At 39.5% G+C, this 26,806-nt stretch overlaps 1 protein-coding gene across 1 annotated transcript; it reads right to left on the bottom strand.

Moving 5' to 3' along the window:
• Positions 1 to 392: 392 nt before the first annotated feature.
• On the bottom strand, positions 393 to 26,176 carry LOC307001384 (nectin-3). Its single transcript, XM_079617816.1, has 9 exons — positions 25,859 to 26,176; positions 11,696 to 12,037; positions 10,268 to 10,570; positions 6,110 to 6,215; positions 5,120 to 5,262; positions 4,601 to 4,691; positions 3,776 to 3,818; positions 1,862 to 1,909; positions 393 to 1,753 (listed from the first exon to the last, which is right to left on the bottom strand). The coding sequence occupies exons 1-8, from the start codon at positions 25,905 to 25,907 to the stop codon at positions 1,901 to 1,903; spliced, it is 1,086 nt and encodes a 361-aa protein (XP_079473942.1). The 5' UTR covers positions 25,908 to 26,176; the 3' UTR covers positions 393 to 1,753; positions 1,862 to 1,900.
• Positions 26,177 to 26,806: the final 630 nt, after the last annotated feature.

Below are 26,806 nucleotides of genomic sequence, written 5' to 3' on the forward strand. Positions count from 1 at the left end.
GCATTCTTTGTCACTTCTTCAGGATGGAGTCTCTCCATCTTTGTCTGACTCCGTTTTAACATTAAAGGCAGAACAGTGTCTGTCATTTTAGTGTGTCTGCGTGAGGTAATAGCAGCCGCTATCACACACCAGCAGTGTTGCCAACTATTTTCAAAGGAAAGTAGCTAACGCCTTCCCTAAAAGTCGCTAAATGTCGCTAGATGACGTCATGCGTCAATTAGCATATTCATGACGTCATCGCAGTGACTTGCGTTCTGCTTGCCTAATGTGTTTCTCTCTAAATGAATGCTCACATACTGTATTTATTCGGCTATATTATATTATATAATAATATATTATATAATATAGCCGAATGTAAAATAAAGCTGTTCTCATTTACTATATATTTTTTTGTCAGACAATATGAATAGCTATGATATAGGCCTAGTGAATGACTAAATATTTTTATAGGCCTATGTGGGAAATTATCTGAATTGAGAGAGTTCGGGAACCAGATGAACTAAAGCTCTGTGATAGTGAGTATTAAGTAATAATCACAAGAAAGAAATTAACTTAAAATGGTCAAACTACATTATGGAGAAATGTAGCTCTGACTGCAGCTCCGCCTGTGAGTGCTTTGGGACGCGGGTGAGACCCACAGGCAGCACCCGCTGCTCGTTGAGAAGAGTATGAACGATATGTGCTTTCATGTCAGAGTTTTTAAAAGTCACACATAACACCAGAAAAAGTCGTTAGATTTGTCGCTAGTTGCTTTTTTGAAACTGTGTCGCTAGAGGGGTCTGAATACTCGCTAAATATAGCGACAAAGGCGCTAAGTTGGCAACACTGCACACCAGACACACATGAGCTCTTGAAACCCCGCCCTCTGCAGGAGCTCATTTGCATTTAAAGGTCTAGGCACAAAACAGTGTGTTTTTGCAAACTCTCAAAAAGTGACAACTTTAACATGCTATATAAAAATATCTGTGGGGTATTTTGTGTTAAAACTTCACACACACACTCTGGGGACCATGGCGGATTGCTATTATAACAGCGGATTTGCCAGCGCACGCCAGGAGCAGTTCACAGCCGAGGAGACTGATGTTCTCGTCAGGGCCGTAAAACACAGAGAAGTGACATTGGGGATGATGGGAGAAACCCACCCAAATTAGCTTCGGTTAAACAGGCGTATAATTTGGGTAAATGTGTAGCCTAATCTAGATTTTTACAAACAAATCTAGATAGATCTTTTTCACATCTTCACGGACACAACAATGATTTCCCTCGTGTGTTAATATTTTTCCTTGTAATAATGTATGATTTGCAAAAATGAAAACTGCTGCGTCTGTTTATAATTATTAGAGAATCAAAGTGGATGCGCGTTAACACGCTACATTATGGCCAAGCACGCGCCCTTAAAATACCATATCACTAACGCGCCACTGTCTTTAGACTGTTTTTTTCCTGGTCAGTGGCGCAATTGCTTTCTAAAACTGGAAAATAGCACCAGGGAAGTTTTGCGCCGGAACACGCCTCCTCTTTTTGCTGAACCGCCCCCGCGAGCGCAAGTTCATTCCCTAATTTACCGACGTGCGTCTGTGGAGGGAAAAGTCCGCTGTGCGCGGGTGCAAAATAGGAATGATACATGCGTCGGTGTTCAAAGTCAATTGCGCTGGGTGCAAGATAGGGCCCCTAGTGTTTCAGAACATCTGGTTCGTGGGAGAGCTGACCCACACATATCTGTCACCGTCTCTAATGTGAAAGCACTCCATTCCTGTGAAATCACAAAACAAAATACAAACAAACATAACACAGTTACTGATTTACATCTATGGGCAAACATATTTGTTATAAATATGACAAATGATAAAAGATCACCAACCTGTTCATTCTCATCATCACAGCCATCCTCCTGTCATGATTAGAGGTCCTATAGGAAAAGTTTAGACAAATTTAGCCCATATGACCATAAATAAAATGTAAACTACACTACAGTTCAAAAGTTTGGGTAAAATTTTTTTTTTTTAAAGAAATTAAAAATTGTATTCTGCATATAATGCATAATCTTGTAATGCATTAAATTGATCAGAAGTAAATGTAAAGACATTTATAATGTTACATTTTTTTTATTTCAAATAAATGCTGTTCTTTTGAGCTTTCTGTTCAGAATCCCGAAAGAAAATGTATTACAGTTTCCAGAAAAATATTAAGCATCACAACTGTCAACATTGATAATAATGAATGCTTTTTAAGCACCAGATTGGCATATTAGAATGATTTCAGAAGGATCATGTGACACTAAAGGCGGATAAATGACCGCATCACAGGGATAAATTACATTTTAAAAGGGTGGTATAATGCCCTTTTCACAAGATGTAAAATAAGTCTCTGATGTCCCCAGAGTGTGTATGTGAAGTTTGAGCTCAAAATACCCCACAGATTTTTGAGGGTGAGCAAAAACGCACCGTTTTGTGTCTGTCCCTTTAAATGCAAATGAGCGGCTTCTCCCGGCACAGAGGGCGGAGCTTCAAGAGCTTGTGTCATTTTACCTCACAGAGACATGCACTGAAAATTTCACAACCTTTTAGCCTTTTATGTTCAAACCGGATTCAGACAATGATGGAGAGACTCAAAAAGAAGTGACAACATGTAGAAAGCAACAGGACATTTCTGACTTGTTATTTGATGAATTTATGTAGCTTTATCTTCTAGTCATTGATTAGCATATTCTGTCTTGATAATCTATAAATCGTGTTCAGGGGGTGAGGTTTATGTCAATTTTAGGAGGAATGTCGTGTAGTTCCTACCAGATGTTTGTTGTAGGCCTTAAAAAGCAATTTCTTTAAAAGCAAATATCTCCCTTTGCTTTGAACTTTGAGCGTTGTAACTTTACAGATGTTGTTTATGCTCAAACAGCAACATCACACACTAACTAAAGTTAAAAAAGTGAAATCATAATCAACCACCCCTTTAAAATATATTCAAATAGCGAACAATTATTTTAAATAGTAATATTACAATTGAACTTTTTTATCAAATAAATGTAGCATTGGTGAGCATAAATACTCCGATATACTCACGGTGAAGTTATTGTTTGTTCTTCGCTTAGGAGTAAAACAAAGTTCAAAATATTATGGGACCAGCGGTATAATCTTAACATCCGACGCTGTCCACACTGCTGAGAGAGGCGTTTAGATGAATATGTAAATATGTGTTATAAACACACAACACATTTTTTTAAATAAAGCATAAGAAAATTAGCAAATGGTAGTCCAAGTTTACCACCCGTAGTGAACTTTTCTGGAAAGTTTCACTTTGCCAATCTGTTTCGAACGCCTAAAACGAACTCCAAACGAAGTTCGTTTTGGCCTGATTTTGTTCAAAATAACGTCGCATCAGTTTATTCTCCGATTTCGCTTGAAGTATACGGGGCCTTAAGAGACTTTTTCTAAATACAGCTTACCAAACCCAAACTTTAGAGACAGTACACTATATCAATATAAGAAAAAGTACATAAAATGTGCAATGAAAAAAAAAAATGTTGGTTTAACTTAAAAAAGCAAGTTACCTTGTTGCCTTAAAATTTTGAGTTCGTTGTAATTAAAATTTTGAGTTAATATAATGAAGAAGAATGGTTTAATAAACAAACTCAAAATAGTATGTTATCTTTACACATTAGTTATCGAAGTTGATTTGACAAAAGATAAAAAGTTGTGATAACAAATCATGAATTTTTTTTTTACAGTGGTAGGCTATTTTGAAACAACAACAACAACAACAACAACAAAAAACACACCTGTGGTTCATCATTGGAACGCATTGATACTGGAAGCCATTCCCTAAAAATGAAGATAAATTTAACATGGCAGCACTAGATCGACCAAATGTTGGTACAGTCTGTTGTAATGTTTATAACCTGATCCTGGAGCCTCTAACACTGCACATTTTGAACATCCCTAACACACCCATTTTTTTTTTATTGGAAAAAAATGGTACAAATCAGGTGACTAATCAAAATATACATAACATAAACAATATACATAACACACCCATTTCAGGTCTTAACTAATGAGCTGATGACCTCAATCAGTTGATTGATTATGGAGACAAGTGCATTATAAACCATATAGAGGTTATAAATTACGGACCCTTCACAGACTGATCACGATTATGCACTATTATTCTGTCTTTCCACAAACATAAAATTGTGATTTAAGCAATGTTTTTTTAAATACATTTTCATGAAAAAACAAACAAACTGAAATGTATATTTATAAACACAATAATTTTAACATTGCTGCATTTTAACTTTCAGTTTTATTGTTGATCACTTGGTTTCTATTTCTGGAGCATCATGCTTATGACCAGACTTATGACCAATCTCAGTGGTTTATAATTCTACTTCTCGTAACTGCACATTAAAAATTAAATATAATATGATTGGCTGTGATAGTGTTTAAAAAATAGCTTATAACTAGAAAAAGTGTTAATTCATGCTGTTTGGACATAATTTATTATTGTTGGGCAATATTAAAATATAACCAAAACAAACAAAAAATTGTAAATACAAAATCTCCAAATCCTTACGTCACACTGAGACAAATGAGGTGTTTAAACTCACGGCTTTTTTTTGTATATCACAAATCCAACAGCACCGAGAAGAGCAAAGATGTTGTAAAAACCAAACAGACCCCAACAGACGGTGCTGGATTCTAGTAAAGAACGGTGGAGATAAGTGAAACAACGTCAGGTTCAAACTTCTACAACGTTACTGTTATTCTTAAAAGGCGGACAAAGACTATATCCATTTATACAGACATGGGTTATCACAGATTAGATTTATCCTGATTGCCATGTCCAGAATTGAGATGAATACGATACAGGGATATACAGTTAAAACAATATAGCAGTTTCGAATTTTCACATAATGTAGACTTTTAATCTTTTTGTATCTGATAAATTGTAGCATGCATAATTATATTTTTGCTGCCAAATGCATAAATGTTCTGTTTGCTCCCTTAATTGAAATTTAGCCATTCAGTTTATCATCGTGTGCAGCACACAACTTTTCATTGGATAAGAATTTCAAGAATAAAAAACAACGTGTAGCATAACCTATAAAAAACTAAAATAGACTCACCGGTATGAACATTCACATACAGCGAACCCGCTGAGCTTCCATACTGGTTAGAAACAGTACAGATGTATAAGCCATTAAAGTCAGGGGACAGGTTTGGGAAGGGAAGCTTGTTGCCTTTAAAATATGGAGTACTTTTATTCACTCTGTTAAAATAGAGAGATATGAAAGATCACTGAAAATGTTCTGGTAAAACAAGGTTGAATAACATCTGGAAAACTAGCAATTGCACACAAACACCCCAGCAACCTTTTAGAGCTCCTCAACCTTCCTCTCTCTCTGAAACCTACAAATACCTTCATGCATCAAGCCTATGATCTTTGCACCTGGTTAGTAGATGCTCAAAAACAACAAAGTTGACATGAAATCTAAATGTATTTTCTTAATGCATGTTATTGGTTTTATTGTAAATGATTCACACGTGAATAAATTTTTTTTTTACCTTGTAATCTTTAATCAAAATTGTATAACTTGCTCTCCTTGTGATATGACTCACTTGATGTCTGATATACAGATCCATGTTGCAGTCAATCACACTCAGATCTGCCTCCATTCCCGTATGCAGTGCTCACTTTTCACCATCCAATCAACAACTGATGGATTAAATCCTGTCCCGTCCAATGTTTTTTCTTGCTCACTAAGCCATTTTATAAGAAATTCCAATATAGTAGTCAAATTCTAGAACCTGTGAACTTGGCAGTTTAGCCATATGCAAAAGCTACTTGTCAGCTTTGTGCAGGCGTTAAAAAAATGGTTAGCTTAGAGAACAACTGCCACTACGATAAAGTTGTTTAGTGACTACTTGTCAACATGCCTTTGTATCAATAACGTATTACCTTCTTGCTAATTATCTGTCTGATATCCCTGTAAAGTCAAAGGAAATAGATAAAAGAGGAAATGCAAAATTCAGTGCTCAAATACAATACAAATGAGAATAAAAGGAATCAAGGCTTCTCCAGTCAAAATATAGAACTGAGTGCAGTTTTATATTACCTAGTCCAGGTGTAGATGGTTGGTTCTGGGTTACTGTCCCCTGTACATTTGAATTCTTTAGCATTTGTTGGACTGTCAGGAATTATAAGCACTGACTCTGGAGGATCTAGGAATAGAAATTAGGTAGCAAAAATAACTATACAGTATATATCCATAAACAGTATTTACTTTAAGTAAAACTGAAACCTTTAGCGTTCACAAGTAGAAACATGGCAATCTAAGCCATCATTTTTAAGCTGTGGGTTGCAGAGTAGGAATAAGTGCAAAGTTTCGAAAATAGTGATGCCTTCATGCCATGTCAGAAATGTGTGAAAATATAAGTTCTCAACTTAAATGAACAAGTAATGTTCCTCATGGCCGCACAGCACACGCAAAACAAAACCATCACAACATGTGTAGTCTGATTCACAAATGACTCTTATGAGTTGGTTCTGTAGGGTCTGTCTTGGGTTAAGGCCCTACCAATTGTACTGATGTACATGAGAATGAGAAAAAGAGTGAAAACAAACCTGAGCCCATTTGAAATTTTGTTTGGCAGACCACCATTCATGGGCATAGAAGGGGGTAAGCAACGAGTGCCATCAACGGATGTGTGTGAGAGTGACATGTTGAATTACTGCAAGGAAATGTCTTGTCTGTTATCAAATATTTCTGTGCAGGTGAAAGCTACCCAGTGGAAAGTTGCTGAGACGTTCTTACACGAGGTCAGGCCTGGCGATTTCGTGGTGATTCGTGATCACAGGAGAAAGAGCTGGAAGGCGAAAAGGTGGCTTGGACCTTTCCAGGTGCTTCTGGTGACGCACACGGCGGTGAAGGTCGCGGAGAGGGCCACGTGGGTCCACGCAAACCATTGCAGGAAGGTGCCGCCCATTGCGGAGGCGGAGCAATCGCAGGAGGAGGTTCAACGACAATAAACGTCAAGATCCAGTTTGAACAGCAAGTACCATTATCTGCACAAGAGCAAGGCCATGCAAAAGACACAACAAAGCCTGAAGACAGAGAAAAACAATTGTGTGGTGTGAAAAGGTACAGACTGAAAAACAAACAAGATAAAAAAAAAAAAAATTCTTAGCGCCAGACTGCAAACGAAATCCGGCTGAAAACCGGTGACAACAGAACAGATAAGACTTTTGGTGCTTTAAGGACTGTATTTCTCTAACACTTTCTGATCATACAGCTGAACTTTTGATCGGAGTAACTGAGAACATGGAGCGCACGAGACCGTGGCATCCATTCAGAGTGCCAGGAATGTGTGGCCTGTTTAAGACCACATGCATAATGACTGTGTTGTCAGTGACAATTTGCTTGCTAATACTGCACTTCACAGCAGGTTTGAAAGTGTTACCAACAGGAGATTAAACCAACAGGACCGAGACAACAGAGAGGAACGACACAACTCGACAACGTGCTAGGAGAGACGCATTCGAAGCGGTGGAACCAGCGAGGGGTCTCGAGGGGAGCACGGTGACAGTTCAAGAAGGATCAAATGTGAGTTTCAGTTGCAACCCCTATCAAACGAACTGTCCAGGCTGTGAGGGACGCAGCGAGGACTACGCAGGCTTCTATTTCTGCGAATACCCATGCAAGTGGGGTGACGTGAAAGCATACGCCGCCAACTACAAGTGGGGCAAAGATAAAAGATTCCAGGTATTTGCAAAACACAGACTAAGCAACAACAGGTACGGGATGATGGTTGAGCTAACACAAGTAAGACTGTCAGACCAAGGCAAGTACTACTGTGGACTAGACTTAGAGGGAAAGGACTGGTATGAAGAAATTGACATTATTGTAAATGAGGCAGTCCCAACTTTAAAACCTTTTGTAACACCTGAGGTCGAACGAGAAGCAAGGGACGAGCTGGCATGGATGGAGAACGGAGACATGGGAAAGGGTCAGGGAAATCCTGAAGTGCAGAAAGCCATGATGAAGTGTCAAGGTAACAAAGCCTGTGCTCTGGCTATGTTGCAGAGAGAAGATTCTGAGATAACGACGAGCTGCTGGCTTTGTTTGCAAATGTCACACGCGTGGAAGGCTGTCCAACTGACTGTAGCAACAGCTAATGTAACAAAGTGTCTAATTCCACAGCAAATGACTGATGTGCTTTTAGCAGCAGCTGAGCTGGAGAAAGGAGAGACACCGACGAAACAACCTGAGGACAGCTGTGACAACATTCGACGATATAACAACACTGATATAGCAATCCCACCACTTAGAGTAACACACGAGAAAGGTGATGTGTGCGTTTGTTCAGATGCACAGAGACTTTTCACAACAGGATGGTCTGACTGCAGGGTCAGAATCAACATGAAAGGCGGGACAGTGAACAATTGCACAGCGACACTCAACGGCAAAGAAATTAGTTTCACATGTCCATTTGGTAAACTGTATGAGACTTCACCAGCAGCAGTGTGGGTATGTAACGATAAACAAGGTAAATGGGTTAGCATGGTCTGTACTAGCAATAGCAAATGCTACTGAAAATGCTATAAACATGATAAATGATGAGATGAGACATTTAAGAGAGGCAGTTATCCAGAATCGTTTAGCCTTAGATTTGATTACAGCAGAACGAGGAGGGGTTTGTAAAATGCTAGGTGTGTCTTGTTGTTTCAATATTCCAGACTACAGTGACAACATAACAGATGTGATTGAGCACATGAGAAGGGCAGTGCAGGAGCCTGAACCAGTGAATGAAAACTGGCTCACCTGGATTATGCATCTGGGGGACGGCTGGGGATTTTGGTTAATTCAAACTGTGTTGCCAATTTTAGTTATAATATTACTGATTTTGTTATGCATTCCGTGTTTTATACAAGGGGTAAAAATCTTAGTGCAGAAACTGGTTAAAGTGGGAATGTCTGTTCAATTGGTGAAAATGACAGTCTATCCGAACGATGATGATGTTGATGAACAACAATATGATGACACCAGTAGCGGAAGTTACAGTGAAACGTGTTAATTGAGTTAAAATGTTTTCCTTTTTTTTCTTTCTGGGAACGATTGATATGTAAAGAGGGTCAAAAGCAGCAGCCATCCGTGTTACGAGATGGCGTACATGGACAGGGTTTTGAAACTGAGGGATTTTCCTATTTTTCCTATTACAATTTTATGATTTGAATTTTATATGTTTATTTTCCTACTGTGCTATAATCTTTTTCCTTACTAGTGTGACTGCGGTTTAGCCCGGCATTAGTAAATATGTTTACTTGCTTGCAAAATTATGGGGCTTTCCTCCACAAAAAACAGCCTTATGCTTCTTCATTCTAAACTTTTTTCACAGGTTCAAGGAGGGTGATTTTTATGATGTGATGTAATGACTTGAACTTGCATTTATTATTACCATTATTATTACTATTATTACAAATGTTTGATTAATCAAGTTATCAGAGAATGATAAACAGAGAGGAGATGTAATGGAAATTTTCAGTATTACTCTGTATTCAGTGATTCCTAAGGATGGCCTCATCTGTTTTCTCACTTGCAGTGAGAGGGGGCCTTTGTGTGGTAATTTACTGTGTTGGGGAGTCAGTGGAGGTATGGACAAGCAGGTTTGGTCAAGGGGTCATCTTGAGTGCATTTGTACTTTATAGCCTAAAGGGTTAAGGGGGCATTTACCTCTCCAGGGCCAGTGGAAGAATAAGGAAGACAAACTGATATCTCTCCCTTAGGGGAGGGGAAGAAGCAAGGCCTTGGGTGGAATAAGATATAAAACAGACAGGCACTGCTTGCTCCTTATCTCTCCTCACTGACTCGCTTATGTGTATTGGTGACGAAGATCTCTCTTGCAAGGGAAATAAATACTTTATAAACTTTAATTTGGACTCAGAGTGTCCCTTACTCAGTGATGATGTTTGTTTGAAAGAATTTGCCACAACAGTTCTTTCATAGAATCGTTCAAAAAGACTCAAACGTAGGAGTTTGCCAATCTGAACCCGTCTGACAAATGCCTTTCTGAACTCACTAAAGACTTATTTACTGAAATATACAGTAAGTTCATGTTAATGCATCATTTCTTCATTACATCCATTAGTATACTCTTATTTTCTGTGCCATGAAGAAAGCAAAAATATGTTCTCTCATGTCTTTATGATTATCGGCATCCCCTATTCAGTCATGCAAGCTGTTGGTTGATACTACAACGAATGAATGAATACTTACAATGAATGTTTATTGTGTAGTTTATTACGAGGTCTTCTCTTAGTGTGTTGTGCTTCACCACGCACTGGACGTTCTTTTTGTTGAAATGTTTGAATGGGACACCAAGTAGGTAGGACACAACAGTAATAGTCCTATTGGGGTGAATTGTATGGTTGGTTTCTGTCTTCAGAGAGTTTTCCAGATCTCCTAATCTCCACGTCACTGCTGCTGCAGGCCAAGCATTAGAGGCAAAGCATGATGACAGAGTAGCCTCTAAATGACCAGTAACAGGTGCTTCGCCTTTCACATTAACCTCCGGACGGGCTACATTTGAAATAGAGAAAAATATAATCATTCAATCAGTCAACTGTAAAAACAAACTAATAAAAACGGACTAAAATAGCTTAGTCTGCTCTTGGTCTTCTCATAACTACTAAAAGCATGTGAAATATAAATGTAACAAATTTTTCTAGCACATAGAAGAAAGGCCCCGATATATTCACAGCAAAGTTATTTTCCGTTCTTCGCTTAGGGGTAATGTGACCATACTGTTTTTGAACATCTCATGCCAACCACTGCTGAGAGCGTTTAGATGAATATGTAAATATGTGCTGTGTGCTTTCCTCTCAATAGCAAAAATGAATACGATAAAATTGAGAAAACCGCACGCATTTTAATAAAGCATAAGAAAAGTATCTGATCTTAGCAATGTGGATATGTTTGCACAAGCTCTGCAATTCGGCACTCTAATATAGTCACATCACATGAATTAATATTAATGCACTTTATTCGATCGATTACGTAAAATCAAGCAGCTTTACCGTCTCAAACGAGAAAAAACGTATATGAGTGTCTTTTTTTTCATCAGAAGAACAACTTCATTTTCTACAATAAAGCAGTGTGTTCATGTTTTCACTCGCGGACATCTGACCTCGACGGACTGAATGGAGAAATAAAGCGGAAAAGATTTTCCATGTGAAAGAAGGCAGAGCAGCGCACACCATTACTTATTTGCTACGGGCAAATGATGGTAGGCCTACAAGTTTACCAGCCGTAGTGAACTTTTTCGGAAAGTCACTTAAGTTAATTCGATTTCGCATAAAGTATATTAGGGACTTAACTCCCCAAACAAACTCCTAACGAACATTATTTCGGCCTGATTTTGTTCGTAAGGACATCATATCAGTTCGTTCTTCGATTTCGCTTAAAGAATACTGGGGCATTAACTCCTAAAACAAACTCCAAATGAACTCCGTTTCACCTGATTTTGTTCGAAATTTCGTCATATCAGTTCGTTCTTTGATTTTGCTTGAGGTATATCAGGGCCATAAGTCTGTTATGTAAGCATGACATATTTTAAATAATTGAGTTGTTTGGTAATCAAAACACAGAGATATGCATACATGTCATTGCTGTAAATCAGAGAAAAATATTAACAATCCATCATACCAAAAACTGTGGCGTTGATGTCCGTCTCAAATGTCCCGCTAGGATATAAGTTGAAGACGCATGTGTAAATCCCTTCATCTAGAAGCCTCATTCTGAGCAGCTGAATTGATCCATTTTTCTCTGCACTATTTCCAATGAATTGTACTCTGTCCCCCAATCCATTTTGTTGTTCAGTTGTGTCATCTGGCCGAATGGCAAAGAAGGGCTTCTCTTCAGGGTTTTCTCTTGTCTTTTTCTTCCATATAATACGAGTTATTCTATCATCAGTCTCAGTCAGCTGACACAACAAAGTGGCAGTCTCTCCATAAATGCCTGTTGTATCATGACCAATAACCTTTACACCTTTAACAGAAAAAAAAATGCACAAAGTACATGAATTAGCAAACAATCAGATGTTCAGTTCAGGCAAGTAGCATGAAGCAGAGCCGTTGGCAATGCCTGACTCAAGAGAACCTTTATTTATCTGCAGAACAAGTTTTGGTTACTCTTGACTTATATTTTGAACAAATGTCAAAAAAAAAAAAATGATGTTCTACAAAATAAATAGTCATACAGGTTTGTAATGACATGAGGGTGAGTAAATGATGACATAATTATTTTTTTGGGGTGAGCTCATTAACAGCCACAGACACTCGTTCAGTCCTGCAGATAAAATTAATTTAAGGTGTAATAAAACCCTAAAATATATATTTTTATGATGTTAAAGGGGTGGTAAAGTATGATTTCAGTTTTCTAACTTTAGTTAGTGTGTAATGTTGCTGTTTGAGCATAAACAAAATCTGCAAAGTTACAACGCTCAAAGTTTAAAGAAAAGGACTACAACAAACGGCTGGTAGGGACTACACTACATTCCTCCAGGGTTAGTGACATCAGCAACCCTAAAATGTACAGAAACCCCGCCCCCGGGAACACGCAGTCCATGTTGAGAAGAGGAAAAGTTGTTGTATAAGAGTCAAATGTTTGTTTTATTTGTGAGTCAGCTCAAATGTTAGCATCCATCTTTTCACATGCAATAGAAAGTCTCTCTGTGTGCATCTCACAACAGTTCCTATAGGAGTGATTTATAGATTATCATGACAGAATATCCTAATTGAAGATAGTTAACTCCACATCAGCAATATAAATTCATCAACTAACCATTCAGAGACGTCCTGTTGCATTCTACATCTTGTCACTTCTTCTTGAGTCTCTCCATCTTTGTCTGACTCCGTTTTTAACATTAAAGACAGAACAATTTCTGTCATTTTAGTGTGTCTGCGTGAGGTAATCGCAGCTGCTAACACACACGAGCTCTTGAAACCCCGCCCTCTGTGTCAGGAGCAGCAGCAGCATGTAAAAGTGACAACTTTAACATGCTTTATAACAATATCTGTGGGATATTTTGTGCTAAAACTTCACACACACACTCTAGGGACATCAGATATTAATTTTACATCTTGTGAAAATGGCATTTTATCACCCCTTTAACATACATGTGCTCATACATGATTTACAATACTAAGGGGAAAGTGGTTATTTATTATTATTATTATATGCCATTTCATTCTTCTGGTTGAAGCAAAGTACATTTTAAGCAATGCTACAGAACGTGCACATTTTAGTGTACAATATGAATTGTGATTGGTACCAAGAAGCCATTACGAACGTATTACATTGTTATATTCTCCATAACATTAACCAGCTTGACTTCCAAATTATTTAGATCCAATAGATACACTGCCTGATGCACGAGAACAGAGAATAGTGGGAAATTAGAGCAGTTTCTCCCTTTTAGGGATATATAAGTTTGGAGCGGAGCGCTCCAAATAGACCTTTAGAGCCCTAACGAGGCAAAGTAAATTAGCATCGGAAGGGGGAAGAGCCAACAGTGTAATCACTTGTGCTCTAAACGGTGTAGAGAGCACCTTGAGCACATAGCCGTGCTTGGGTTTCAGAGTGACTTTGGAGTCACCTATACCAAACTCCAAACAGGAGGAGCTCACAGAGAGCGCCTGCATATCTCCCACTCTCTTGATAGATGCCAGTGCCATCAGGAGAGCAGTCTTTAGCGAAAGTGGTTTGAGGTCAACCGACTTAAGCGGTTCAAATGGCGGACACCTCAGGGCCCTAAGGACCATGGAGAGGTCCCAAGACGGTATAGAGGGAAGTCTGGAAGGATTCATCCTCCTCGCTCCCTTCAGAAACCGCACGACCAAGTCGTTCCTTCCCAGTGATTGGCCAGCCACCAGAGCATGATGAGCTGCTATGCTGCCACATATACTTTGAGCGTAGACGGGGAACGACCCGCGTCCAGCAGCTCCTGTAGGAAGGAGAGTATCACTGATACCTCACATGACTGGAGTTCAAAGTGTCTATCCGAGCACCAGCCGGAGAACACTGACCACTTCAAGGCGTAGAGGTGACTGGTAGACAGGGCTCTAGCCTCAGAAATTGTGTTCAGGACCTTTTCATGGAGGTCCCGGGGTACCCGTTGAGGAGCCACACGTGTAGGGCCCATAAGCCATAAGGGGGTGTCAGATCGTCCCGTTCGCCTGTGTGAGGAGATCTTTCCTCAGTGGGACAGGTCATGGGACTTTGTCCACCATCTGAACTAGTTCTGGGAACCATGGTCTGGTTTTACAGAGAAGGGCCACTAGGAAGGCCAAGAATGGGCCAGCGGATCCCGGTTCTTCGAAAAGAATACTGCACAGTGAATGTTATTTCTTGAGGCAAAAAGGTCGACTTTTCTGAGGGTTTAGAGACCACTCGCCTAGGGGAGTGTTGTCTCGAGAAAGCATATCCGCACCCAGATTCTGAATGCCTTTTGGTAGCTGCAGTCATCAAGACTCACAGCGCTGTAGTCATCGAAATCTCAACTAAGGCATTGTACATTGTAGTGTTTATACTTTTCAAAGCGGGGAGGGATTACATAGAGGAAAAGACTCTGAACAAAGCATGCAAATGAGGTAGGCGTTAGCTCGTTACCAAACTTTCCGCGGCTCTAATCTCATCAGCATAACAGTTATTCAGAACATTGATGCTAATCCAATCAGCCTGACTAGATTGCTCAAACCTTAACATTATCATAGAGACAAAGGCACAGCTGTATCTTGAGCTTAATGGTCAGGAAGTGCATATAGACAAAAGCTAATGTCAGACACCTGAATTGCTTGACTTAATCTGCTTTGAATCTCTTATGCCTCAAATGCTACCTTCTGTCTACTAAAATTTCTAAGTTTATATTGGAACCTAAATTAAACCTTTAATAAATTTGTAACACGCAGTTCCCCCTTTGAGAGTTCTAATAACTCTCCCAAAATACAAATTTAGACACTTAAAAGTTAATTCTTGTAACCTGTGATCGTTACAGGCACATAGCACATGCTCTTTGTTGATTTTCTGTAATTGCATGCTGACACAGAAAAAAAAAACATGCAGTTAGGGTCCGTGAAGTTCTTACGGGTAATAGTCTTTTCTGGTTGGAACTGTCATTTGTTGCCTAACAAGTTTCCGAACCATGAAGAATTATCTTCAGTCATCTGGTGTAATTTTGCTGAAAGATCAAGAATATCTTGTTGGATTTTTTTCAAGTTCTCTGTTGGATCCATTAACCTGGTGCAGGACCGATAATGGTGCAGGCTCCCCCTTGTTTTGCAAGAATGTAATCCAAGGCCACTCTGTTCTTTAAGATCATTATCTTGTGCGAAGCGAGAGTGACCGTGATGTTACCCAGGGCCAAAGCCGTATCATTAGCCAATTTCTGTACAGAAATCGCTTCTGACTTGATCAAGAGCCTGCATTACACCATAAAACGGGATTAATGCTCCAAGAGTTCTTGACCACCATGTTTGTGCACAAGTGAGTCCTGGAATGCAGCCATCTTCTTTGTTTGTGGTAGAAGCTGAATGTTGTAGATGTGGAGAGAGATGGGGTGTGCCACCCATGGGATTCCTGCTGTCCTGTGAAGTGTGTACCTTGATCTGAGTCAATGCAATCTGGTAATCCCCATCTGGGAATGAAATCAGTGACAAGACATTTAGCAGTATGTGCAGCTGTAGCACGCCCTGTTGTATAAGTTCTTCCCATCTTGAGAACTTGTCTATTACTACCAAAACATCAGTTTTTCCCTTACAAGGAGGCAACGATATGTAATTTTGTAGGTGAGAAAATGGTCCTGGTGGAGCTGGGGTATCTGTTGCTGCTGTAGAACTGGCACATCATTATTTTTCTGACATGTAACACATCTCTTGACTGTTTCAGTGGCTACGTTTCTGAATTTTGGATTCCACCATTGATTTGAGAACCTTTGATTCATCGTTGCTGGACCACTGTGACCCAAATTGTGTATTTGTTGAGCCAAATATGGCAACAGTGATTCGGGAGCGACATACTTCCCCCCTTTGGTCCAGCAGCCGGATGAATCCACAGTGGCTCCTTTGTCTAACCATGTCCATGCTTCATATAGAGGAACGTCTTTGTACAGATCAATGATTGATTCAGGAGGCAGAATTGTCTTCTGTGCTGTACTACCTGAAGACACTTGTACAGTTGCATAGAAACAAGTCTGTTTAGCCGCTACATCAGCAAGAGCATTACCTTTAGCTTCCGTAGTATTAGTTGTGAGATGTGCTTTCACTTTGACCACCGCTAATTTCTTTGGACGTTTCATGGCAAAAATTAGATCTTTCACTAATCCAGCATGCTTAATCGGGGATCCAGCAGAAGTTAGAAACTGTCTGCTTTGCCAAATTACACCAAAATCATGAACTACCCAAAAAGCATACCTGGAATACTGTGGCATACCTAGTCAGAGTTTTCGGGCCAAATTGTACCTCTATGGGCGGGGTTTCATACAAAACAGAATCTTCGCCTATTACACCAGTTAAACAAAGTTTGGTTTTCTTGTACGGGATGTTTAAACCTTTAGCCAATTTTGTAGGAATTACTGTCATTTCTGTACCTGTATCAAGCAAAAAGTCAATCTCTTTCTCTTGTATGCTACCTTTCACAAAAAATATTTTGTCATTGTGATGGATTACAGGGGAAAGGTAGCCACTCACAGCCCCAACAATTAGTTGTTTTCCTGTTCTTGTTGTGCTCGTAGAAGAGCCTGAGCGAGCTATCCTAAAGTTTCAGTGGACACTGGCGGAACTACTTCAGGGTTGTAGGTGGGCTGAGAAGGAGCAGAATTATGCATAGTATTTATTTTACTATCTTGCAACTTCTTCCTACACTCTTTCTCATGGTCCCATGATATTCTTTAGAATTTTCAAAACACCTTCTCTCAAATCACCTTTACTGGCTTGTTGTAGTTCAGAAGTAACATCAGACTCAAAACTGTTGAATTTAGGTCCTAGTGCTTTGGCAAAGTTTGCATTTGGACAACAGAAGAGTTGGGAGGAACACTTTCAGTTCCCTCAATTCCCTGAGATCTTCTCCTAGCGCCACATACTCTTACTGAATTTACAGTCTCATCAGTTACTGATTGGATGGCTACATCTGTTTCAAAGAAAGCTTGTAAGTCAGGATAATTGTTATCAGGCTGACTTACTTCCACATCAGTTTTTGCTGCAGCTTTGTTGCAGTTCAATTTTGTTAGTCAAAGAGGATACTCTAGCACGGAGCTCTTTGATCTGTTTCTCTAGCTCTGAGTTACGCTGAGACTGTTGTGTAGCTAGTGCTAAACCCAATTCTCTGTGGCAACAGATAATGCCATTCACATTGTTATTGCGAATACTTGCTCCTAGTACCTTTTTACACTCATCTACCGACCAAGTCTTGTCTGGATGTATCTCATATTTCTGCGTTAGTTCTTGTCTAACTTTCTCAGTGACTATTAGGTTAATTTGTACTCCTAACAAAGATTTGAATTCGCTATCTGACCACAAAGGACCCTTTTTTTGGTTGTGGGGATCAGTCTAGCATTTTTTCTAAACATTTTGTGAGTTTCTTTGTTACCACACAATCAAAAACACTAAAACTTCTCTGATCAACAGAGGGTACACTTGTTAACACAGATTAACTATTGTTAACTTTCCTTGGCAGAGCCAAGGATAACAAAAATGACTAGCACTTTACGCTAATCTTCCCTGCCTGAACAGAGGATAACCAAATTATTAGCACATGATGCTAGTCTTCCCTGCCTGAAACAGGGAAATGCTTCCTTCTGTCTACTAAAATGTATACGTTTATATTGGAACCTAAATTAAACCTTTAGTAAATTTGTAACACAACAATGCACATCCGAATCTCACGAGAATTAGTACATCACCCAGGTAATTCTTGCCTACTCTTTTAAGAATACAAATGATTCGTACATATTCGCTTGCCAACTGCTTTTTCCCTGTTATATAGTAGGGAAGCAGATGGTTTCGAACGCAGCCAGAGACTGCTAAGCTGACAATAGACGTCATGGCGAGTGAGAGTATATACCTGCGGTGACGTGACAGTGGCGTATATCAGAAATGTATAAAATTACATGTAATCTGAACAAGTTACCTTAAAATAACTTTGGTTGCATTAGATGTTTTATCACTATTGCTTTTTTAGTTATTTTCCAACAAATGGCAATCGTGCATAATAAGTTTGTTTTATGTTTGATAACTTTTGTGTTTTTTTTAGAGGCATTTCAAAGATGACGGCAAGGCCTTCTTTTTTCGCTTGGATGCAACAAAAAGAGAAACCATGTTACAAAATGAGGTAGGGATGTTAACCGATGACCGTTTGACCGATGGTTGACCGTATCAACGTTAACCGATCAAAGTTTTCGGTAGTCGGTAAAAAAAAAAAGTGATCTCTAAATTAGGCTATTATAGACAGTGGACTAAACGCTACTACAGTTAGCCATCTCATTCCAAGATCTTTTTGTGTGAAGTGAACAAATCCCTCACTCAATTTTTCATAACTCGCCTGTTTGTACTTAATAAACCAATAAAAACATTTGGCGTGAGGTCACAGCATTTGGGTTCGCGCGCTCACAAGGTTTGCGAAAAGTAAAGGCTACAGGCTAACACACTCGAGGTTAGAGCCAGGGCAGACGACAGGATGAAGCGTGCAAAGAAAAGTAGTGTGTGGGACCATTTCACCAAAAAGAATGACAAATGTAAGTTGCAACTTGTGTGAACAGTAGTAGCACATCATCTATGATGTATCACCTGAAAACACGACACCCGCAAGCCTCTTTGGAGCTGTCATTTATGAGTCGCGGCAATGTTTCAAATGAGCTACTAACGCTAGACAAACGCCTTTATTTTCAACGCGATCACCTTGTACCCAAACCATTTCGAAACTAAGGAGCCATTTGTCCTCCGATTACATACAAGCTCCTCGGCGCCGCGTTTGCGGGACTCATGTTTCGCGCTGTAGGGGATTTTAAAAAAGTGACGTGAGTGGAAGGGCGCCGCCCTCCCGCTCACACACACACACTGCCCCGGCGCGGCCCTTCCACTCACGTCACTTTTTTTAAAATCCCCTACAGCGCGAAACATGAGTCCCGCAAACGCGGCCGGGGCAGTGTGTGAGCGGGAGGGCGGCGCCGGGGTGTGTGTGTGTGTGAGCGGGAGGCAGAGCGACAGAGTTGCGAAATTGCTATTATTTCAAATAGCGTAGCATATTTTAAACTAATCGGTTAACCGGTTTCAACCGGCTAATGAGGCTCGGTGGTCTGTCAAGAAATTTTTTTGTTTTCGCCATCCCTACTATGAGGTATATACGTCAACTTATTTGAGTATTTTGTCATAGCCAATTATTTCATAAAATATTAAGCTCAAGACTATGATTTCAACCTACTTCACCTCAGTGTCCTTATTTGACTTTACATTCTGCATATAACTCTTTCTCGACATCAAATTAGGAAAATCTAAAAATCTAATTTATTTCCTTTTGAAACATCTCGCTGGACGGATATAATGCAACATCCAGTTGACACTAATTTGAGTTAAATAATAAGCGATCTGGCGCTGGATGTGTTGCTTTTTAAATCATGCGGAGTGTTGCCGCGGTTATCAGTGGCGGAATGTTCTCTTGTGGCTAGTGCACAGTCTTCAGACAAGCGAGTCAATCTATCACTAAATACCATTGTGAAAACTCTCTATTCTTTCCAGCGAAATCAAATCACTAACAAAAATGCACACAAACGTGCCCCTGCTCTTGATATACAATCATTTATGAACATCTTTGATCTTAATGAGGGAAAATGGAGTGTGGGCACTGGGCACCCACTGGCAGAAACATAAATCGGCACACGGATGTACTTATCAACAATGTTAGACTCACGCTTCTGTGGTCTAGTGTCACATCTGTGGTGGCGACGTACCCTCCTCTCACGTAAAAAGTACACGACTGTCTTCTTTGGTATACTGTAGGCAATCCGAGGCTCTATCCTCTTGCCATAAGAAACAGTCTGCGTGACTGTGTTTTCATGAATACTCCACACAATGGGCATTTTGACATAATTGTGTGTATATTTGACCATTGTCAGTCGTGTCAAGTTTAATTTAATTGTTTTGTTTAGGTTCCCTGTTCCATTGATTATTATTCTCTGTGCATTTAAGCCCTCGGTTTTCCTCTGTTCTTGGTCTAATTTTAACGTTTCTGATTTGTTGTTTTGTATTATTGTTCTCGCCGATTATCAAATGCATCATTAATCATTTATTCTGCATCACTCTTTGTGGATCTTTGTGCACTTTATTTTCTCATACATGCAGTAGCGGCTCCTGACTGTAAATGTAGGTAGGGCAGATTCTGGGTCTTATCGCTAGTTAATGTTAAACATTTTGTAAGCTTTATATACTAATTGCTGAACATGCAAACACACTTTTGGCAGAGGTCTAGTGCCCTTGTGTTGTTCAGCTCTATAATGTTGACTAACAAGCTTTAAGGACAAACAACAGGCGTATAGAATGCTATCTCAACTGCTCATAAACATGGCTGGTATAAACTTGACCTGCCACAAGATGGCGCTGTTTTCGACACTCTTGATGCTTCAAATCTTTTCCCGAAACATTCAGGGGAAAGCCTCAGTGCTTCATGAGGCTTCATTTGCCCATCCCTAAACCGTGGTACCTTATAGTGACCGTGACCTTACCAACCGTGGTACCTTGTAGTGACCGTACCTTTAGTGACCTTACCAAACATGACCTTACCAACAGTGGTTACAAGAAACACAATACTTGACAAAGACACATGGCAAACCTGAGGGCTTAAATCAGGGGTAGGCAAGTTCGGTCATTTTGAGCCGCTGTCCTGCAAAATTTAGTTCCAACCACTGATCTATATAGAATGACATTGTATGTCATTATATAGATCAGTGGTTCCAACCCTAATCAAACACACCTGAACAAGCTAATCAATGTCTTCAGGATTACTAAGGCTATAGCCAGGTGAGGTTTTTTTCAGTGTTGGAGCTAAACTCTGCAGGACAGCGGCTCTCTAGCCCCTAATTTCCACCAACTGCGGAACGGCTGCGGATCCGCTCCAGAACGGCGGCGGAGTCAATAGGTTTCCATTAAAGGACAAGTTCGGTATTTTACACTTAAAGCCCTGTTTACAGATCGTATCTGATGAAATAGAACAGTTAAGATTAAAATTTGGACACATGCTGCTGTCGTGAGAATTTTAGGTTTATTTCGCTTTTGTGGACCTATTTTGCCAAACGCGTCACACCCGCGATTCTTCCGTTGAGAGCTTGAATAATAGACACTCCAGCCCAGAAGCAGAAGAAGAAGCGGCAGAGTAATACCGTACCTCACACAGCACATTCAATACAAGTCAATGGAGTTAGACAAAAACTACGATAAAAACAGTTGGAATGCATCTTTTTCAGCGATTTTTTTTGGGATCATATCAGTGAACACCCCTGACCACTCGGTGAGTTTCACGTCTTTGTAAACGAAAGTTTAATGTGTTTTTAGGAAGGAATCTTCCAGTGCACATAGACTGCCATTGTGGGGGTGGGGGAGGGGAAGCGAAATAAAACTCAAATTCTCGGGACAGCAGCATCTGTCCAAATTTTAATCTTAACCGTTCTATTTCATCAGATACGATCTGTAAACAGGGCTTTAAGTGTAAAATACGAACTTGTCCTTTAAAGTCAATGTGTGTATTTTCACTGACTGCGGAACGGCTGCGTTCCGACTGCGGCGATCCGCAGCCCTCCGGAGCAGATACGCAGAGCTTCTATTTTTGCCGGATGCCGGAGAGCTCCGCAGCACTACAGGGCAGAGTGCGCAGGACAGGAAGTCGAGCAAAAAAACAGAACAAACCAAAAGAAAAGAAAACATCAGTTTAATTTTCAAAATAAAATACACCGTGATCATGGCGGATCATATTTGGCGGAAAATATGATGATCATGGCGGAAAACTGTTCCTGGTTTGGTGTTTCTGTTAATCGAAACTACATATCGCGCGACCACACGTGAATTAGCGAGATCTCGTGGGTCCTCGGCCGCAGCCGTTCTGCAACAAATCCGGACCTGGTGGGTATTGAAGGACAGCGGAGCACGGAGCCGACACGCAGCGGAGCCGATCCGCAGCCGGTGGAAATCCGGGGTAGGACCAAACTTGCCTACCCCTGGCTTAAATACACACAAGGACTAATGACTAACAAGACACACCTGAAAGCAATGAACACTAAGAACCAATGAGAACAAAGGAAACCTGACAAGGGGAGCACATGGCAGGATAATGTGAGGGCCAGGGAATCACATGACATGACAGAAAACATGACTGTGACAGACTGCAAATTAAGACATGAAATAAAACCAAAACAAAACATGACAGGCTACATATAGGCCTCCTCTCGTGCTGATTGGATAGATCATTTGAATGTGTTCCTCCTGAACTTTGTTAAAGGGGTGGTTGATTATGATTTCACTTTCCAACTTTAGTTAGTGTGTAATGTTGCTGTTTGAACATAAACAACATCTGCAAAGTTACAACGCTCAAAGTTCAAAGCAAAATTAGATATTTTATTTTAAAGAAATAGCTTTTTAAAGGTTGTATCAGCGATTTCAGGCCCCAAAAAGGCCCAAACATGAATGATCACATTCATCTAATCTTTCCTAACGATCCGCTAGCTGCCCGCCCCATAAGCAGGCCGTCAAAAAAACGTGTCTCTGTAGGCAGCCTAGGCTCTGAGATCTGCACACAAAAACACTTGGTTTCACCAACCATTCAAAACCAAAATAAATAGTGTTCCAACCAATCACCGACAGGGGGTGGGTGTTGTGAGGTTTTGCGCTCGTGCACGGCTGCACGCGAAGTTGGAGCTGAAGAAGAAGCCGTGTCTTGGAATAAACACGATGGTATTCCCTCGCCCTAATCCTCGTCCTCCTCTTGGGGATTGACTCAGCCATGTTCAATTTCTCTTGTTCATTGATAGACGCTGGCTTCTTCTTCAGCTCCGACTTCGCGGCTTAACAGCTGGTAGGGACTACACGACATTCCTTCCGGGTTAGTGACATCACCAACCCTAAAATTTACATAAACCCCGCCCCCGGAACACGATTTATAGATTACCAAGACAGAATATGCTAATCAATGACTAGAAGATAACTACACATCAAGCTACATAAATTCATCAACTAACCATTTCAGAAATGTTGTCTACATATTGTCACTTATTTTTGAGTCTCAATCTTTGTCCGGTTTGAACATAAAAGGCTAAAAGTTTTTGAAATTTTCAGTGCATGTCTGTGTGAGGTAAAAGGACACACGTGCAGCAGCTCATTTGCATTTAAAGGGACAGGCACAAAAAACGGTGCGTTTTTGCTCACCCTCAAAAAGTGACAACTTTAACATGCTTTATAATAAACAAACTACAGCTAGTTCAAAACGCAGCAGCTCGAGTTCTTACTAGAACCAGGAAGTATGACCATATTAGCCCCGTTCTGTCAACACTGCATTGGCTGCCTATTAAACATCGTATAAATTTTAAAATATTGCTGATCACTTACAAAGCACTAAATGGTTTAGCTCCGCAGTACTTGAGCGAGCTCTTAACTTAGTATAGTCCTTCACGTCTACTGCGATCTCAAAATTCCGGCCAGTTAATAATACCTAGAATATCAAAATCGACTGCTGGCGGTAGATCCTTTTCCTACTTAGCACCAAAACTTTGGAACAGTCTTCCTACCATTGTCCGGGAAGCAGACACACTCTGTCAGTTCAAATCTAGACTAAAAACACATCTCTTCGGCCTAGCATACACATAACACATTATAGACTTATATAATTAGGCTGCATAGTTTAGAACAGCCGGGACCGGGAACACTTCCCGTAAATCCTGATGTACTTGGTACATCATAAGCAGGATGGCGTCTACGCTAATATTAGTCTCTCTGTCTATCCCGAGGTTTACTGCTGTCCACCGGAACCAGGCCGTATCCAGATCTGATGAAGGACCAGCGCCAGGACACGACGACGACGCCGCTGACCTGAAGTGTCAACCAGTCTCTCCTCCTCTCCACTCCGACTTCAACCAACCGGAACTGGACAAATACTCTGATTCATTCTGAACTTCATACACTGTTCACTCATTGGCCAGAGGAGAACTGGCCCCCGACTGAGCCTGGGTTCTCCCAAGGTTTTTTTCTCCATTCTGTCACCTGATGGAGTTTTGGTTCCTTGCCGCTGTTGCCTTACCTTCTGGCTTGCTTAGTTGGGGACATTTAATATTCAACAATATTATAGATCTGCCTTAAAGGTGGATGATGATGAAATTGTTTTTTTTGTATTATTTTCATGTTATCACTGTGAAGCTGCTTTGATACAATCTGTATTGTAAAAAGCGCTATATAAATAAAGATGACTTGACTTGACTTGACTATAAAAATATCTGTGGGATATTTTGAGCTAAACCTTCACATACACACTCTGGGGACATCAGATTTAATTTACATCTTGTAAAAAGGGCATTATACCACCCCTTTAAAAAAACAGTTGTTCGGAAATTGTTCTATGCTCTTTGTTTTTTAAAAATGTTTTTAGGTTAAATACCTGAAATAAGGTCTCTAGTGAACACAAGCTTAAGAAATGTTTATGTTTTATGCTATAATATATATATATTTTTTTTAACAAAGTTATGTTTTAATTGTCTTGCTAACAAGTGGTTAAATGGAACTACAGAGGTTGTCCAGTACATTAAACGTCATAAAAAGTTTTCCAACGCCAACCAGGAAAACTCATCTACTCAGTCCGCTTTCAAAGCCTTGTTGTGTTTATAATCACACTCTTGCAAACAAACTTTCAGGGAAAACATTTTTAAACAAAGTCTGAAAAAGTTGTCAGAAGCTTAGTAATGGTAATGTTGAAGTTATGTGACCTTTGTGTAGTTCGTTTATAGTCTATGATTAACTTTTTACTTCTGATGATTGAATTTATGCTTCAAAATTCAAAATTGTGAAGATTATCACGATGAACAAAATGTGTAAGAATAAACTGTATGCATGTATGCAATACTCACAGCTCCTTTCTATTGAGGATGGAAGTCCAAAATCTAAATTGTTGATTGAGCTTACAATTCAGCAACATTTCAAATCACCAATACAATAATACAAATATTGTTATTTTTCTTCTATTGTTGAGGTTGATTACACTTTCTAGAGCAACAGAAAAAACATGTGACTGGCTGTTTTGATTGAAAACTGGGCAAATAAAATGTAGGCCTACCTCTACCTGATCTGATATAATTTATTTATGTTTTGTTTTTAAATGTGTAACTGAGAATACTCTAATTTATCATAATTTATGACAATTAAATATACCATATAAATGTGTGTAATTTCTTTGAATAACTAAACGAAAGTAAGTCATAACACAATCCCAGTCAAATACCATTTAATGCAAATGAATAATACAGGCCTATATTTTTAATTGAAGGTTAACATTAAATGTTAAAGCTAAGATTAAATGTTTCCACCAGGTTATGATGAATAATGGAAAACGGTCTTTATTACAGTACAAATCTAATCCATCTAATCAAATCTTCGCTTAACAAATTGAAAAATAATTAAATAATCAATATCCTAAAAATAATTCACAAATCACTTCTATCCAATAACAAATGATCAACGCTTCACAACAAAGGGTTCATTTGTGCGTGTCAGCTGACGTAGGCTATGTCTTCTCTGTCATCATATAACCTAGAAAACAGCACATTGATAACCATTTATGCAGCCTACTCACCTGAAGTTCTTGCGTTGATGATTGAAAATACAATAAAATAAAGCATCATGTCGCAGGAAAGAAAGGGGGCATTTCGTTGTTTTTAGACAGTCCATCGACCCATACATAGCCTACTCCAAATACCCTTCATTCCTTATAAATCTTCCATCCTTTTATTTCAGATGCGTTTGCCTTTAAAATCCATTGTTTAATTCGTTTTCTATCGAAGATTGACGAAGACGTAGCCTTATAGGATGATGTGTTCAAGTTATTCACTGCGGTCAAGCCAGCGGCCACCCCGAAGTGCACTGCAATCTACCCGCTGTTCGCGCATACACTAGCTATTACGGTAAGACCGTCATCTGGATTGAAAACAATTGATCTAACGGCGAAGGCTATTTCACATTAATTTATTATTTCTTTCTGTCTGTCTGTATATAATTATCTATCTATAATCGTCTATCTATTTATAATTATGTATCTATCTATCTATAATTATCTATCTATCTAGCCTATTTATAATTATCTCTATAATCATCTAGCCTATCCATAATCTATCTGTTATGTCTTCATGACAAGAAGCACAAGCAAGTCGAATTCTCTCAGGAAACTCTTTAATAACTTCTGCACAAGCAGGATAACATTCAGCATTTACTCTCCCTCTTCTCTCTCTTACTTCACATGTATATTTTACCTAAGGAGCTTGAGTGCCATCTAGTGGAGGGTTTAATGTAAGGACATCACATTTCCCCCTCTTAGTTAAATGAATTATTTCTGTAGGCAACAATTGACATGAAATCGAAATAAAGAACATCAAATCCTTAATATATCAACAATTTCACAGGTATAAGAATACACTAAGCAACACATTACATGAATACAAAGGAGCATTTAAAAACAATATGAACAAACTGCTCAACTGCTATTCAGTACTTATGCGTGTGCAATGTGTGCAAAAGTCCATGTCAG

Source organism: Phoxinus phoxinus (assembly GCF_949152265.1).
Source record: "Phoxinus phoxinus genome assembly, chromosome: 7".
In the NCBI taxonomy this organism is placed as follows: domain Eukaryota; kingdom Metazoa; phylum Chordata; class Actinopteri; order Cypriniformes; family Leuciscidae; genus Phoxinus; species Phoxinus phoxinus.